General features: G+C 43.3%; 1 protein-coding gene and 1 non-coding gene across 3 annotated transcripts in view; both read left to right on the top strand.

Moving 5' to 3' along the window:
• Window positions 1-18897, top strand: part of SLC12A8 (solute carrier family 12 member 8) — a 608584-nt gene that overhangs the window by 426089 nt on the left and 163598 nt on the right. For both annotated transcript variants that reach the window (XM_069224286.1, XM_069224284.1), the window contains exon 6: window positions 433-546. In XM_069224286.1, coding sequence (XP_069080387.1) covers window positions 433-546 — 114 coding nt within the window. The remainder of the gene's footprint in view (window positions 1-432; window positions 547-18897) is intronic.
• On the top strand, window positions 2411-2539 carry LOC138286304 (small nucleolar RNA SNORA76). The gene has a single exon (XR_011201958.1). It is a non-coding gene; the product is annotated as a small nucleolar RNA SNORA76 (small nucleolar RNA).

Here is an 18897-nt window from a genome sequence, read left to right as displayed (position 1 = left end):
ATGGGCACTGCAGGGGCCCCCGTAAGAGGGCCCCTAAATGTATTTCACTGTCTGCTGCGCAGACAGTGAAATACGCGACGGGTGCAACTGCACCCGTCGCACAGCTTCCACTCCGCCGGCTCGATTCCGAGCCGGCTTCATCGTGGAAGCCTCTTTCCCGCTGGGCTGGCGGGCGGCCTGAAGGCGGCCGCCCGCCAGCCCAGCGGGAAAGTCAGAATTACCGCCGCGGTCTTTCGACCGCGGAACGGGAACCTGACAGCGGGACTTTGGCGGGCGGCCTCCGCCGCCCGCCAAGGTCCGAATGAGGGCCTATATCTAATGGAGGTGACCACCATTGCAACCTATAAATAGAAGAAAAGTGGTTAGGACATAAGTTGGATTTTTATCTTGCTGTCATTAATTATATATTGTTTTCTTTTTTTGTATCCTCAGAGCATGGTTTTGTTGGCTACTCTGAAGAACTTCTTCGTAATAACACACTACCAGACTACTCTGAAGGAGAAAACTTCTTTACCGTGTTTGGTGTATTTTTTCCCGCTGCTACAGGTATTCAATTTATTGCTTAATTATTTATTGTCTTGTAAATCGCTCAGTCACTGACAATTTTTGTGCAGAATAGACAGATGGATATTGCAGGGGCAAGAATCTAGTTTGGAACATGGGGAAAAATAGATGAGGTCGACCTATTCCTAGGAGTAGGCACGCTGTAAATGATGTGTCGTATGCACATCATAATCCACTATCGAAAAGCACCAGAGACCGTCCCGTACAACCTGGATTGCACAGTCTGTGACACCTATTAGACATGTTGGGTTGAGTCACTAAGCTTTATTCATTGAGTAGATATGATTTACTGCTGGGAATTCAGGAGTAAATTACAACTGCTCCTCAAAAAAATATTTTTAATTGGCTTGGTTTGGGGAATGGCTAGTGCTATTATGAAAAGTTAAAAAGAAATTATATTTTTATTGCGATTAGAGATTCTGGATTTCAGTTTACACTAAAGACATGGCTAAAACTGCGCGGAAGCAGGCTCTCCTATCTTGGTTAACAGAAAAACATAGGTTTTTGCTGCACTTCTGCGTTGACTCCCTGGGTGTCAGCACTTTTTGCACTAGCTTTTGCCTTTTTGTGGCATTGATGCTCTTTAGGCCTCTTACTATACAGTGGATGTTGCACGGGCCCTTCATTGCCTCGTATTTGTTTCTGCTGTGCAGGGGCCAAAAAGAGATTACAGGGGCATCAGGCTAGCTTTGAGGAAGTACTTGAAGAGCCAAGTAGAGATAAATGGAATAGCAGAACCTCAAGAAAGTGTCAGGAGCAGTAGAAGCATCAGGCAGATCAGTGACTTGCCTCCTATGTACAGAATAAACACTGGAAGAGAGACTTAAGCTCATCGGCCAGGTAGCATGTATGGGGAAGGAAATGAGAAGCAGTTGGGAACCCACCATGATTATCTGGTGTGTCTGCTTTGCAAGGAGCATTGTAAATACAAGTCAGTTCTTAAAGCTAAAAACAAACTATGGTCCTCATTAAGGGTTCGGCGGCAGAGATTTCTCCGTCACAAATGTGATGGATATCCGATCTGCCGTATTACAAGTTCCATTATATCCTATGTGTTAGAAATGGGGTTTCTGGTTGGCTAGGGTATGCACCTCAGCCAGGCAGAACCCACCCACTCTAGTCAGGGCTTAGGAGTTACACGTCCAAGATAACCCCTGCTCACCCCCTTGGTAGCTTGGCACGAGCAGTCAGGCTTAACCTGGAGGCAATGTGTAAAGCGTTTGCACAACACACAACACACGTGATGCAAAATGTACACCACAAAGTAAACACAACACCGAGCTATGTAAAAATAATCTGTATTGCACAAAACATAATTAGACCAACATTACACGTAATACACGTAATACCCTGCTACCTTAGCAGTTGTCAGACTGTTACACAAGTTACTAATACTCTGCAGGAATATGCAGTTGTCACATTAGAACACGTAAGTACTCAGGATTCTGCAACATAAGCAGTAGTCAGGAATTATAGTAAAAGGTATATGCACTTGTCATGAACAATTCCTAAACACCCATAAAAGGGACATTAGAGAATATACCACAAGTCATATAAATACAAATTGACTAGACATGCCCATAAAAGGAACATTAGTACACATATGTATTACCAGTAAACAGGGAGGAAACCTAAAACATTATAAATCTGTATTAGGCTCCTAAAGCCTGGATTTCCTACAAAGTACCTGTTTCTAGTTGATTTGGGCACTTCCAGTGCCTAAAGGTGGGTGTAGAGGGCCCCCGGCGCGCAAAAACGGGGGCTGTGCAAGGATTTGGAGGGAAGAGGGGTGGCTGGCACCCTCTCCTTATGAACGGGCTCCTCTCGGGGCCTCTGTTCGGGGTGGGGGCCTGCCTCGGCCTCTGCACCCCCTGTCCGTGGGGGTGGGGGCCAGGCGCGGCCCACTAAATACTGCTGGGGCCAAAGTGGGAAGGGACCTCCGTCGAGGTCTCCCTTCTTACTCCTGGCTGAAAAAGAAATGCCCCCGTAAAAGGAAAGGAGGGTCCTGCTCCTGGCGCAGTGACCGGGAAAGGAGGTTCCAGCCAGTCACAACTGGTTCTGGGAGTGCCCCCTCTCTCCTTTCAGCACAGGCTCCAAACATCAGTGGGGGGTTAACGACCCTATTGTGTGAGGCCAGGGCTCCATGTTTACAAATGCAGGTGTGCCCCGCCTCTCCCTTCTCTCAGCCCAGGAAGGCTTTAGAATATGTAGATGCACCTCTGTGTCACCTCCACCCTCCCTGTGTTCAGGCTGTCCGAAAAGTATGCACAAAGCCCCAACTGTCAGTCTGCCCAGGCGTAGATTGGAGACAAGCTGAAAAACACCAAAGTCATAAGCACAGATAAATGCGCACTTTCTAGAAGTGGCATTTCTGTGATAGTAATAAAAAATACACCTACACTAGTAAGCAGCATTTCTTACCACTGTCACAACCATACCAAACATGCCTACGCTACCCCTCATAAATCAGGCAATACCCCTTACACCTAAGGCAGGGCATTTCCAATGCAATCCTATGAGAGGGCAGCACTCACAGCAGTGAGACACCAAGTTAGGCTGTTTGTCACTACCAGGACAGGCCACTCAACATGGCACATGTCCTGCCTTTTACATACATGGCACCCTGCCCAAAGGGCTAGCTAGGGCGTACCTTAGGGGTGACTTACATGTAGTAAAAGGGGAGTTCTGGGCCTGGCAAGTAAATTTACCAGGTCCCTGTGGCAGAAAACTGCGCACACAGGCTCAGCGCTAGCAGGCCTTAGATAGGTTTGACAGGCTACTTCAGTGGGTGGTGCAAGCAGTGCTGCAGGCCCACTAGTAGCATTTAGGGGCATATTTATACTCCATTTGCGCCGGAATTGCGTCGTTTTTTTTAACGCAATTCCGACGCAAAAGTAACTCCATATTTATACTTTGGCATTAGACGCGTCTAGCGCCAAAGTCCATGGAGTTAGCGTCATTTTTTAGCGTGGACACCTACTTTGCGTTAATTATATGCAAGGTAGGCGTTCCCGTCAAAAAAATCGACTCCGAGGCATGTGCGTCGGATTTATACTTCCGGGCAAAATTCACGGGCGGGTAAAAAAAATGACGTACGGCCGCTTTTGCGCCGTTTTTTAGCGCCTGCAAAAGGCAGGCGTTAAGGGACCTGTGGGCTCTGAAGGAGCTCAGAGGTGCCCTCCAATGCCCCCAGGGACACCCCCTGTCACCCTTGCCCACCCCAGGAGGACACCCAAGGCTGGAGGGACCCATCCCAGGGACATTAAGGTAAGTTCAGGTAAGTCATTAAAAAAAAAAAAAATTGTGGCATAGGGGGGCCTGATTTGTGCCCCCCTACATGCCACTATGCCCAATGACCATGTCAGAAGTCCCCTGGGCATGGCCATTGGGCAAGGGGGCATGACTCCTGTCTTTGCTAAGACAGGAGTCATTTCTATGGGGGTTGGGAGTGAAAAAAAATGGCGCAAATTGGGTTGAGGCGAAAAAATTGCCTCAACCTGACTTGCCCCATTTCTTGATGCCCAAGCCCCATATCCCCCTACGCCGGCGCTGCCTGGTGTACGTCGTTTTTTTTAACGCACACCAGACGGCGCCGGTGGCTAACGCCGGCTGACGTCATTCAATAAATACGGCGCCCGCATGGTGCTTCAGAATGGCGTTAGCCGGCGCTAATTTTTTTGACGCAAAACTGCGTTAGCGCAGTTTTGCGTCAAAAAGTATAAATATGGGCCTTAATTTACAGGCCCTGGGTATAGGGATACCACTTTACAAGGGACTTATAGGTAAATTAAATAGGCCAATTAGGTATAATCCAATCATACCAAATTTGTTAGAGAGAGCACATGTACTTTAGCACTGGTTAGCAGTGCTCAGAGTCAAAACGTCAGCCAACAAAGGTCAGAAAAATAAGGAGGCAAAAGCAAAAAGTCCGGGGAATGACCCTGTAAAAAGGCCAGGTCCAACACTATGGAACTTGTAATACGGCAAAGGAATATCCGTCACATCTGTGACGGAGTAATTCCCTCCACCAAACTTGTAATGAGGCCCTATGTGCTCTCCTCTGTAGTTCGCAAGATACCTGAGAGCTGCAGACGTCCTTGTGTGATTCTCAGGTCATGGAGTACTATTCTGGTGGTTAGGTTTCCTCTTTGAGGTTGACAAAATAGGATCCAGATCCGTTGGTTGGTAGTGCTTCTGTTAAGCAATTTGTAAAGTGGCAAGATGTCTTCCAGACTTCCAGAGAGAGTACTCCTCAAAAGCCCCTTTCCTCTTATTGTTAATGTCACTGTTGCACCTAACATTTCTTCCCAACAGGGCCTATTTTCTGTCCTCGTTGCCTTTTACAAAGCCTTGCCCAGAAACAGGCTCACTGTAGCGGATGGAGTTTTGAATCTTTGCCCAGCTAGGAGCCCATAATGATCTGTCACCTACATGTTGGCCTCTTGGGTGGAGTAGATGACACTGAAGGGTTGTTGTGGGCTTTGTTAGGGGTGAAGAGAAACCTCACTCGTGTCGTAGCCGTGTCAGTAGGCCAGGACCTCAAGACTGCCTTTATCATCCTCACAGCCTGCCCAAGACCTTGGGATGTAATCCAGAGCCTCTCTTCAGTTGTGTGCTGTAGTATTTTGTTGAGTGCTGTCCCCTTTTATTCACCTTTCCCTTAGTATGTCTATGGCCAGAAGTAGACCTGTCGGTAGTGACTATAACTTAAGACTATCAGGTAGGCTTTCAGCTGCCCTTGTTCTGAGACCAGACTCCAGTCACATTTTTAAAGTGATTCTTTATGTGTAGCGTATAGTCCATTGTCCTGAAAATTAAGCTAAATATCTTCTACATCTCCATAAATGAATTGGACTAGTCCGAGACTCCAGTGTACGTCATTGGGGGAGAAAACGTGTCTTGTCTGCCAGGTGCAAAATCCCTCCCTTTAAGAATATCCATGAACTACATTGCTCCTTGCACTCGGGCAAGTGCTTGTAATATGGTGCAGCACCCATACCCAACCCTTATCTCACATGTTGGTGTATAGAAGCTCTTGCATACTTCCCTTCCCCTGCTGTGTCCCAGGACCTACTATCCAGCCCCACAGGGACTTGTGGTGTCGTCCTGATGGACACTTGGGGCTATTCATTACTCCTAAGCTGACCAGGGTTCATTAACTCAACACTCAGTGCTGTGTGGCCCAGTCAGCTTCCCACATGCTTAATGTCCTTTGGCACCACAACAGCCTCCACCATGTGCAACCTTACAAAGTATCATGTAGATTCAATGAGTGTGCACTGCATGCATAAAAACCTGATCAGTATTAGTGCAGCTGTACATGGGTATTACACTTCCCTTGTGACCTTGTGTGTGTGCTTGGTCATTTTCGTGCACGTAAGAGCTTCCCCATGATACATTGCAGAATAGTACCTTTGTGACCTGCTTAAGTGTTGCCAAACAGTGGGTATGTCTAAGGACCAGGTGACTTTGTTTTACGATGGTGGATTTTTTATTAGGTGATAAAACATTTGTTTTGTCAACTCTAATAAAATTAAATACTTTATGAACCCCTTCAGTAACACGTTTCTATTTTTTGACAGCACTGATATTAATAGACTAGATCCAAACAGTGGGTGTGCTTTTTGGTTATTTTATGTGTAGAATGGTGATATGGTATTGGTAAGAAATTGTACATCATGATTAATTTGATATGTGTAGATTTTACCATTCTATTTGCAGCTTTTCAATGGGTGATCGTGCCCTAAGCCTTCATGAATAAGCAACCACGCAGTGCAGACTACTAGGTAAATTTAGTAGCTTCATGTTTGTTCCCAATCTTAAACCCATCGACAAATGAGAGTATGTAATTCGCAAGTGTTTTGCCATTAGTCTTTAACTAGAGGTTACAGAATTCTTCGGTACAGCCTTTGACTTGAATGTTGATTGTCCATGCTCAGCCACTTATCTGACAGCAGAGTCCTGCCCTCCCAGGTAATCGCAGCCCCATGCTTATACTTTGAGTTTGCTGATAGGTTTTGGTTAGAAGACCACAAATCTTTTATAAGAAACCTGAGACGTTCTGCATTTGTGCAGTTCAGAGATACCTTGTCAAATGATGTTCACTAGTTTTACTTAATGGAATAATTTATGCTGAAATGTCCTAGAACACTACATCACCCAAAACTCGTAGTGCAAGAGATACAGCACCTGCAAATCAGATTCCCTCTTTAAGGAGAATTTAAGGTAACATTTATAAATGTCAAATGGTAATACTTCTCCTAAGTAGGTTGGCAACGGGGCAGAATAAATTGGGTTATTCAGTTTGTGTGTTGCCTGATGGCACGGCACTGGAGTGGGCTTCTGCTGCAGCTCCAGAACAAAAGCCCAGTCACCACTAGGCAGGAGAGAGAGCGAGAGGAGAGTCAAAAAGATACAAATGCAGCTGCTCATGTTTCTGGTCAGCAAGGAGAGCAGAATGTGATAAATCAGTAGTCTTACTACTCCAGCCCACACACATTGAGAGACACTATGATGGAGGCTTGAGCACTGGTTGTAGCTTATTTCCTTTCTGAAAAGTTGCTAGTGGACAGAGAGCAATAGGCTCCCATCTCCCACATGAAAACCGTAAACACATGTACCAGGGGTTATCAGTTGTGCCTTATGTTATATAGGGTAGAGCTGATCTTTACTTTAAACCCGGTATGTAACTGGGTATGAATGTGCAGATATTACTATGCCACACTGTCAGGTGCCTTATGAGGTGTGTTACCTTTACATCACAAGCAGAACAATAAACATCATTAAATTGCAGGCATGTCTTGCTACATTTACTTTAGAATCACAGGTAAGTAAATTTAAAGGTACTTTACCGTCTCTGAAAAAAATGAATGTTAAAGCAGAGTAATAGTTAGTTGTGAAATGAGATAAGTCTAATGCTTAAAACCACGAACTAAATATAACTTGTGCCTTATCATACACTGCTTTTGGTCTCACATATTACATCACTGTTAACCTATTAAATTACATAATTTATGGCATCTCTGTTGACATCTCATTATTTAAAGCGAAAAAGTACCACTTGACCTGTATTCCTTCTGCTATGCTTCTAAAATTTCTATCAGTTCTGATCCCCCCTTAAACACAAAAAAAACAATTAAGGGAAATCAGTTTATTTGCTCAATTGTTTTATCCAAAAGTATAAATAACAAAAATACTGCAAAATGTCTTACACATAATTTTTCATAATATTATCGATTTATAATATCATTATTTACAAACTGTCTGTACAGCAATAGACATGTAAAGAAAACCAACATATAATACAAAATACATCAAACTACAAGAAACAATTTACAGACCCCCCAAAAAAATGTTCACTCCCTCTTGCTCCCATTCAACCACATACTCTCTTATCCTACACATTCATATCCCATTAATCCTTCGCCACATACAAAAAAAACACCAAACAATGGAGTTGATTTTCATCCGTTCTACTGTTGTGTGCTGGACTCTCCCCAGAAAGTGGTCAACACACGTTTCGGTGTAAGAGAAAATAAATAGCCCAAACACCTTCTTCAGGACCACACAATATTGGAGATACTGACCAGCGGCATCATACGGGTCAAAATCTACACAAAACAGATCCATAAATATGAGCAATCAGAACCAGGTTATTATCATACTAAATGATCATTTAATACAACCCCTCTCTAGACCTCAGGTTCCAAGAACAATCACCAAAGTAGTGAGCTGATATAAAACAGACAAAATCATGGTAATGATACCCAATGATGCAAGCAGAGTACAAGGCATGTGGTTTGGTGTGCAGGTTTAATTTCTGTGCCTAGGAGTGAATCATGACATGGACCTGTGCAGGTAAATGTGGTACCTACGCACTCCTAGTGGAGAGGCAGAGACCTGAGTTACCAGCCCTCATGTAAAAAAACGTCCTTATGTTACTTATGATCAGCAAACAGCCCCTGCCGCACCTGATTTAATGGGTCCTTGTTCGGGGAAAACACTTACCCTAGTTGAACGACAGCACCAATTGAGTGGGACTGCTGGCATCGTGTATGTTGCACTTTTGTAGGCTTTGCTTGAGTATTCACAATCACATAGGGTGTAAGTATTCAATTGCCTTTATATAGAAGCCCCTGAGAAACATGGATCAGACAACAGGAAGGATGAAACTTAAAACATGGCCAGACAGGTGAAAGGTCTTACTCTGGAGTTTTTTCAACATATCATATATGCTTGCAAGTCAGCCATTAAATGTCTAAAATAATTTAACCAGTGTCTGCTTATTGTTAAATTATTACTAATATAATGGAGGAGCAACTTTACAAAGTCATTAGGCCAGGGTACTATGCTGAGGGGGGTCCCCCGCTCCGCAGGTCATGTAGGGGTCTTTGTTACACCACTGTACTAGTGTTAATAAAGTTCCCCCTCCCAACACAAATACGGTGTGTCTTTATGTTCCTATGGAGGGAATACTCTAACATTAAAAATTAGAAGGATGTGAAAAATTCCAGACTGTGCACTCCCCCTCACTGCTCGCCATCCCAGATGTCCATCCCTTTCACAACCAAGGGATAATTGACATAGTTTTATCCCTTCGGTGTGAAAGGTTTGCAGCTTCTGCCGCAGTTGGGGGGTGCTCTTCCACCCTAACGGAGGAGCCGCCCCTGACTATATCACACTGAAATATTACATGAAAAACAATGGAAATACAACAACTGGAAAACAACAAAAGCTATTGTTAATGCATCGCTTTAGGATAATCAATTACACATCAGGACTCGTTTTAGGCCAATGAATCTTTTGATAGCTAATCAATATGTCAATCAATACGTCAATGATGTCATCAGTATTTATCACAACAATACATTTCACTTTAGTCAAAGTCATTAATCAATTCAAGACTCTACCATGACCTTGCAGTCATGAATAACCACACCAGTTTAGTAGAATTTTATGAGGTTTATTCCCTATTGATTACAATTCTAAGAGCATATGTGTTAATTTCATTATCAAAACACTCAATAACATTGTCATAATTTGGCAACTCGAATAAGACTTAAACAACGCGAGGAACGCAATTATTAGAACATAACACAGCGTCAATATAAGTCAATTTTAGCACAGTGTCATTAACGTGTCAGTTCAACAGAGCATCGATTCAGTTGTTTGTCTATTTGCGTCAGTTTAGTGAACTCCTGTCCTAACCACTGATTAGCATTAGCATGTTGGGCTTCATGCAAAACAATTTAGAACACCAATTTGAAAAACATCTAGCTATGGTCTCTGTCAGAAGTAAGCAGTTGGTACCTAGAAAGGAAAAGCAAACAGACAAATCACAGTTTCATTGTCATCCAAGGTTTAGGTCAGCACTCAGGTTCAGTCTTCGTCTTCAGGACATCAGTCTAATCGCCATCCATCAGAATTCAGCTCCAGGGCAAAAGGGGGCACTTCCCTCATAAGGAGGCAAAGTGTAAATGGGCAAATCCAAGGAAAGGGATGGTTCTAAGAAAATCAGCAAAGTCACCAAACAGAGTGACAAAGTTTCTGGATAAAAATCAATAGCATTCCCTACCTAATTCTAAATGTCTCCCTGTGTCATGGGGTTTTATCCCTTTTTCGTTGTACATTCCCCTAAAGTTTTATTGGATCTTAGTTATACCCCACTATCTTTACCCAATTAGGAAATGGATTATGTCATTAATCTTTCACCCCATATTATTTTACAAGCTTTTTATTGGTCCACATGATTGACGTCTTCGGAGGTAGCACGTCATGTATGATTTCATCCTTCTGTAATTCTTTGCACATCTTTTGGTCAGTAGCTCCATTGTCTTCACCGGTTTGAACGACCTTGTACATTACATTAATCTACACTGTTGCATTTTGATTAACATTTTCTACAAGCAATGGGGATTTCATGTGAACGGATCTACTATGGTTACATTCAGCTTCTAGTTTGAAGAAAACAAGGGGTCATGTCCTTTTGCGAGTAAGCACACTGCATGATAGGAAAAATACATTTAATATGAGAGCCAAGCAGCTAAGCTCTGGCTCATGCTAACTTAAGGCTACAAGGATTTCAGCACAAATTCAATAATGTAATCATTAATAATTAGTATAAACTTATTCTTTATATTAATTTATAACGTGTGTCATTTTTATTAGTTTATGGATACATTGGCGGACACTCCCTGTGGTCACATTACAAGTGCACATTTAAGCGAAAAAATCATTTCTACAGTTTCTATGCGGCATTATCACACATTAATTCATAAACATTTCGTGTTAATATAGATTATATAAGCTACCCTCTCTCAGTCCCTTCTCTGAAGACGTTCATCATCACACAAACCTTTCCTTTTCGACCTTTCACTTTTAATTTTTCACCTTGCGCATAATGCGCATTTCAACATCTTGTCAATTGTGTGAACTTTCCCAAATGTCATTGAACATCTTCTCCCTTTCACTTTCCTCATTTCTCTTACTTCTCCTCGTCCAATTTCGTTTATTTTTGTCATTAATTTTGCATGCTCCCCATAAACCTAATAAACAGACCAGAACAATTAATAGACCCCCTAGTATTCTTGCAAGAACCCCTTCCAAGTGTTGCTAAACCAGCTCCCTACTCTGGCAATTTTTTTTCCCACTTTCTCCCACACTCCCTCAAGGTTCCTTCAGTTCCTTCAAATCTGTCCTATCTCTAGTTAGGTTAGTAATCATACCTCTAATCTTTTTACTATTGTCCGGTATAAATGAGCAACAATGACGCTCGTTGAGCATCTTGCAGACTCCGCCGCTCTTTGCTAAAAGAATGTCTAAAGCAAGACGATTTTGAAGAGTCATAGCTCTTTCCGCAGTAAGTTCAATATCCATCAGGAGTATAGCCCCTGTAAAACTTGTCAGCATGTTATCCACAATAGTAGACAACTTTCAAATCTTTATGGAGTTTAGAATAAGCCATACTGAAGGGATTATGGCTCCAAATATGTCACCAACGACAGCAGCCACTGTCTCTCGTTTTTGTCTAGCATGCTGTAATTCAGCCGCTTGAGGTATTTGCTTTAAGTCATCAATCTGGTAAATCTTTGGGAAAACTATCCCCAAATAACATGTCCCATACCATCCCTTAGGGAGACGGTAATAAGCATTAAGTCCACAGATGTAATAGATCCCAGGGAGCGATGGATCCTGTTGATTTAACATGAATGTCCATTTACCCTGAAACAAAAACACATGCCTGCATTCACTCGTTCCCACAAATAAAGTGTCATGATCAGATTTTAGCCCATATATACAAAGCCTTCCTACATGTAATGCATCTATAGCTAATTTGCCTTGCGTCTTTATTGCAGTGTAAGCATAATCATTTGCATATGTGCGTTTTTCTAGCCCTTTTTCTAATCTTTCTTTCAGTGCTTTGCGTCTATCATCAGTGTGATCTAAGAAGCTTTTCTCTACAGGTGTTAATAAGCAAGTCAGATTGTTGAGGTGTGCATAGGCTGTCCCAAATGTAAGTGTCGGTTCAAAGAAGCCTCTAACTATTTTTATACTATGCTCCTTAGCTAATTTATTCAGGAACTCAATCACTGGCACAAAAGAAAACACCACATCCAAATTTGAGTCAAAATATTGCACATGCTCCTGGTCATCAAATCTTGTTAATAGCAAGCTACAACTTATCCCATATGTTAACGGCAAGCTATGATAAGTGACCCCTTCTTGCACTGATGAAGGAATATTTGTGCACACATAACAATTTCTCGCATTCATGGTTTCAACATACTCGTTCAGCAAACGATAGAAGACGTTAGTGGAGAGTTCCCCTTTTGAGTTAGTTCCTTCATGCAAGTGTTCTGTATCTTGCTCAAACTTTTCCCACGGTGTTAGTGTTGTAGTCTCAGGTTTTGAAGCATTGTTAGTCGCTTTCTTATCCAACCACGGCATTCATACCTACAATTATTAATGCACACACACTACCTAATATAACACTTACCCAACCGCATACCTTACCCTTCTTGCTACTACCTCTATTATGAGCCATGGTCTGTAAAGAATCAGATAGCAGAATAACTCAAAGCTAACAATCAACTTGAGGATAATTTAAAAGCTCTCTTTTTTTTTTTCTCTTGATGCAAAGTCTCTCTCTTTGCATGTATTTACAGCGTTTCACTCAGTCCAGGACCCTTTTTGTCTATCAGGTTAGCAGCTTGACATAATCGGGTTTCAAAGTTAATTCAGGTTATTAATGTCATATCTGGTAGCTTATAAGTCTCTTTCTCAGCTTTTTCAACTTTCAATTTCAATTTCAATTTCAGTTTTAACACAGTCTCTTTCTTTGATTTCAGGTACCGTAGTATTGGCCTGGTACGTCTCGATCAAAACAGAACGCTAAGAATTCCTGTTGCCATTCAGATGTTGTTGCATATGCCCATTCAGGACATGCGTACCTTCTATTTGCGGTTCTTTTTCTTTTCAACCTTCGTTCGCTTTGCAATTCTCCTTCACTTAGATCCTCTACTCAGGTTGTATCGATTTCTTCTGCTATTGTTTCGCCTGGTACGACCTTTTCTTTCGCAGCCTGCTTCTCTGGCCAGTTATCACCTTTGTGCGTCTTCTTCTTGCTTGGCCTTTCAGGACGCTGAACAGCACCCTCCTCTTGTGCTAAGGTGTTTTCTCTTGACAGACCTGCAACTGGCTCAGGGGATGCCGGTGTGCTTTGACTTCTCTCTATTATTTCCCCTTCTTCTTCTTCTGGGTCTATAACTGGTTCAAGCTCTAACCCGTACCCGTCTACTTCTGGGAGAACCTCTCCTTGATTTAGTTCTCCTGCTGCCTCTACTGAGATAGGCTCACTGTCACCTCTCTCGAACTTGTCTAATGTTTGAGGGACTGGGCTGTTCTCAGCGGGCTCTCCTGTAGTCTCAGTTCCCCCTTGGCTGTTTTCTGGCCCTGAGACTTCCTTCTCTGGAATTGCTGAGTCGGAAACTTCAAGTTCCTCATCAGTCGGACATGTTACCTTCTTTGTGTGACTGACATGTATCCAGTTTGGAACGCCTGCACATTTCACAGCAGTGGTTGTTGTCAGTATTACTTGATATGGCCCCTTCCAGCACGGCTCCAAACACGACCTTCTCACGTGCTTCTTGACAACCACCCAGTCACCGGTTTGCAGGGTGTGACCTGGATCACTGATCGGTGGCAATGTGTTGGCTTCCACCTGGTGGGAAAAAGAGCGAACCACATCAGCCAAACCTTTGCAGTAGTCCAACACCATATCATCTGTGATATTCACAAGAGCATTTGCGGGTACTGCGGGTAGCCTCATAGCTCTGCCCATGAAGATCTCATGGGGTGATAGCCCTGTCTTCTTATCAGGGGTGTTTCTCATCGACATCAGCACTAAGGGCAATGCATCTGGCCATTTCATATTGGTAGCTGCGCACATTTTTGCCATTCTCGACCATTCATCTGTTGTACTAGTCCTGGTACTTCAGGGCGGTAGCTACAATGCAGCTTCTGTTCAATGTCTAACACAGCACACAAGAGCTTAATCACCTCATTGTCGAAGTGTCTGCCCCTATCTGATTCTAAAGAGACCGGAAAACCGAACCTTGGTATTAATTCTCTGAGCAACAGCTTTGCGACTGTGAGACTATCATTTCTACGTATGGGGTAAGCTTCAATCCAGTGGCTGAAAACACACACAATTACCAACACGTACCTCAATCCTCCACAAACAGGCATTTCAATTAAATCCATTTGCATCTTGCAAAATGGACCACCAGCTCTCCCTATTAGGCTCAATGTTACCACAGTCCCTTTTCCTGCATTCATCTGTTGACAGATGATGCACCTGTGACAAGTAGCCTCTGCGGCTGTCTGAATTTCGGGTTAAACCAGTCAATTTTGAATAACCTGATCATTGCATCTCTCCCAAGATGTGTCTGTCCATGATAAAGCCTTGCAAATTGTGACAGGAGACTGTTCGGTAAAACCAGCTTCCCCTCCTCTGAGACCCACAAGTCGTCAGCCCTCTGTACACATTGCATTCTCTGCCAGGAGCATTTTTCCTCTCTGCTAGCACGACCCTGTAATGATTTTAACTCATCTAAGGTAACCACTGCTCTTAAGGCAAAGTTCAAACATGTTTCATTTTCAGTCTGCGGTAACAATTCCCACTGATTCTTGAACGATATACAGTTCAGTGCGCAAAACCTTGCGACTTGATCTGCATAGCCGTTTCCCATTGACACAAAGTCTTGTGATTTAACATGAGCATTGCATTTCACCACGGCAATTTCAAGAGGTAACTGAATCGCATGTAACAAATCCTTAATCTGTTCGCCATTTTTCACTGGAGAACCAAAAGAGGTCATGAAACCTCTCTGTGACCACAATTGGCCAAAATCATGTACAATTCCAAATCCGTATCTGCTGTCAGTATAGATAGTGACTTTCAGGTTTTCAGCTGCGTGGCATGCTTTAGTAAGGGCAATTAATTCTGCCACTTGCGCGGAATACACTCTCTCGAGACAGGAAGCTTCAATAATACTAGCGATTGTACACACAGCATAACCGGCTCTCAGTATTCCGACTGAATCTCTCAAACAGGATCCATCAACAAACATAATGCAGTCATTTTCTTTTAACTGCGTATCCTGAATGTCAGGTCGGGGCTTGGTACATAGTTCTGTTACCTCAAGACAATCATGCTCCACTTGCTCTTCATTATTAATCTCAGTACTTTCAACAGGAAGTAGAATTGCCGGGTTCAATACAGTACATCTCTTTATTACTTTGGCGACCCCAAAATAATTGTCTCATATCGGGTAAGTCAGGCATTTGTCATGTGCTGGGTTTTAGTTCGAGTAAACAGAATTTCAACTGAATGTGGACCATTACTGTTAAGGGATGTCCCATCACTATGCCTTCACACTGCGTGAGGCTCTGACCAACTGCTGCGACGGCACGCAAACAACCCGGTAGGGCTGCTACGACTGGGTCCAGGGTAGCTGAAAAATATGCTACAGGGCGGTTTGCACCTCCATGGACCTGTGTCAAGACAGACAAAGAACAAGCATCATGTTCATGACAAAACAGTAGAAAAGGCCTTGTGTAATCAGGCATACCTAAAGCTGGTGCCCTGCACATACACTCTCTCAATTCCATGAATGACTCAAGCTATTCCTTGGACAGGGTTATAGTATACGGTTCATCCTTAGTTTCCTTGCCTGTCAGCTTTATCAATGGTTTAGAGATAATCGAAAAGTTGGGTATCCACTGACGACAGTAGCCCACCATTCCCAAAAACATCCTGACATCTCTCTTTGTCGTAAGGTAGGTCCAGCTGCAGAATAGCTGCCACCCTTTCCTTTGATATTCTCCTAGACCCTCTCTCAATCAAGTGCCTTAAGTATTTTACCTCTTTCTGACAGTACTGCAGCTTCTTTGGAGACACTTTGGGGGTTATTACAACTTTGGAGGAGGTGTTAATCCGGCCCAAAAGTGATGGTAAAGTGACTGATATACCACCAGCCGTATTACGAGTTCCATAGGATATAATGGACTTGTAATACGGCTGGTGGTATATCCGTCACTTTACCATCACTTTTGGGACGGATTATCACCTCCTCCAAAGTTGTAATAACCCCCACTATGTCCGTTCTTTCCCAAATGGTTCAGTATTGCAATTGTGTCATACCTGCAGTCATCTTTTGTTCTGGACACATTCAGCAAGTCGTCAATGTACTGCACTAGAGTCGAACTGAAAGGCAGTTTTAATGACTCCAAATCCTTCTTCAATATCTGATTGAAGATGGACGGTGATTCAGAAAACCCTTGAGGAATTCTGCACCGACTGTACACTTTGTCCAGGAATTTGAAACTGAAGAGAAATTGGCTGTCCTCATGAAGAGGCACCGAAAAGAATGCTTGAGACAAGTCCACAACTGTGAACCACTCTGCATCACACGGAACCTGAAACATGAGTACTGCTGGATTTGGCACTATGGGGCAACATTTTACCACAATCTCGTTTATTTTTCTCAAGTCCTGAACAATTTGAACCTTCCCACAAGGCTTTTTCAGACCCATTATTGGTGAATTACATGGGCTGCTCAATACCTCTTTCAGAACTCCTTGCTTTAGAAAATCCGCAATTATTTGCGACACCTGGATAAGGACATGTTGTGCCATGTGGTACTGCGGCACCTGGGGAAACACTGCATTTGGCTTCACTTGTACTTTAACTGCTTCCACGCCTTTTATCAGCCCAACTTCTTTTCCTGTCAAATCCCACACTTTCTCTGTCACTGTTCCCTGTAATTCAGCTGGTAAGTCAGTCACTGTAAGCATCTGGAATAAGGTTATCAAAGGGTAATTCTCATTCACGGTGTCTGTCTCTAACTCTGAAAACTGACCATCATCCCCTTCATCATCACTGTTTGTCTGCACCTCGATTCCATCGTTGGAACAAGTAATTGAACATTTCGTTTTGCACAGTAAGTCTCTTCCCAGTAGGGACACAGGACTTGAATCGCAGACTACAAACTTATGCAGTACCTGAAAGTTGCCAATCTCAACTTGCACTGGATCTGTGATCGGGTTTGTCAAGTACTGGTTTGCTACTCCTACCACTCTTATGATACGCCCTGAAAGTGGCAATTTTGGAACCTCTGCACTTCAGATGGTAGAGCGTGTAGCTCCGGTGTCAACCAAGAATGAAACCTTGTGACCCATCACCTTTCGCTCTACATAGGGTCCCCTCTGGTTTACTTCTAGGGACGCCTCAAGCCTGCACTCTTCACTGTCTGAACTCTCATCCAACCAGTCATCATTTATTCCATCTTCACCACGTAATGGGAACTGCTGTACTGTAGTATTTTGACTCACTACTTGACCTGTGACCTGCTGAGGAAGCATCACCTGTTGCTGTCCCATTGGAGCTAAGGGTAATTGCATTTGCAGTCTAGGTACCATGGGAACCTGCTGTTGTACCTGCTGCATTTGTGCTGGTTGAACACGCTGCATTTGCATTTGCTGCATGGGCTGCAACCCCTGCATTTGAACCATGTTATTTTGGAAGTTCTGATTTTGACCTCTCATTTTTGGACCTCTCACATTTTGAAATGTACCGACATCAGTACTTTGTTGAACAACACCATCATGCACCGCATTCGGGCATTCCCGCTTCCAATGCCCCACGCCCCCACACGCATGACATGGTGACATCTTTTTTATCCCTTGTACGTCATTTTGAACCACAACAGTATTCAAGGCTGGACCGCGATTTAGAAAACCTCGACCTCGGCCTCTCGGTTGCGCCTGAAACACACCATTCCCTTGCGGTTGTTGCTGTACCATCTGCTGGATTCCATTCCCTTGCATACCTGCCTGCGCTGCCCTTATCTGCATCACCATCACTTTCTCCATCAATTTTTTCTGCTTTAGCTCAATCTCGTCACTACAGTATTTCACATACTGCAACACCTCATCAATTGGCTTCGCTTGCCAACAGATTAAATGATTCTTAATCATCTGACTAACCTCTCGTCTCAGTCCTTCAACCAATCTAAACACAAGATGGTTCATGTCTTTCTCCTCAATAGTCTCAGTGCCACTGTAATGTTTGAACGCTTTGAACAACCTCTTATAATAAGCATGTATTGACTCTTTACTTCCTGTGAGGTCTGGTCGATTTTCGGCCAATCAGTCACTTTCGGCGACACTTTCTGCTTCAGAAACTCAATCACTTTATGATAGTACTTCATCACCTCCAGTCACCTTATCCCTTGCCGGTTCCTGGTACATGAACTAGGACCCCTCCAGCTGTTTCTCTCATTGGTAATATCTTCACTGTCTCATTGTCCGATGAGGCTTTAGTCGGACTCGATCCCGGACTGTCGCTTTTCTCCTTATCTCTTTTCTTTGCCCATCTGCCTTCCCACTTTTCTGAGGCTCGCCAGATCTGAGCACTTTGCAGTATTTCTTTAAGATGCGCCCTTATTCCGGCCGACCTCATGTGATCAAAATCTTTAGAGTCCAAGTTTAGTCTGTAACTTCTTTTCAAATGCTTAGTATTCTCAATGTCAATATTGTATTTGTCTGCCAGGTTTGCCAACCTCTGATGCACCTTACCCAGTTCTTTAGTAATCTTGGGGCACAGATACCTTAACTCTGCTTCTGTGTACGATTCTAATCTGTTTACCCCTATTGTCCCTTCCACTAGTTCAGAAGCTTCCACACCCAGTCTCACAAAGTTCAGGTACTCATCTTTTTCTGACTTTTCTGGCTTCTCTGCAGTTATTGCAGTCTTTAGTGAAGCGTAAGTTT

This window comes from Pleurodeles waltl, chromosome 3_1 (genome assembly GCF_031143425.1).
Source record: "Pleurodeles waltl isolate 20211129_DDA chromosome 3_1, aPleWal1.hap1.20221129, whole genome shotgun sequence".
NCBI classification, from domain to species: Eukaryota; Metazoa; Chordata; class Amphibia; order Caudata; family Salamandridae; genus Pleurodeles; species Pleurodeles waltl.
This window is presented reverse-complemented; position numbering and strand designations above follow the sequence as displayed.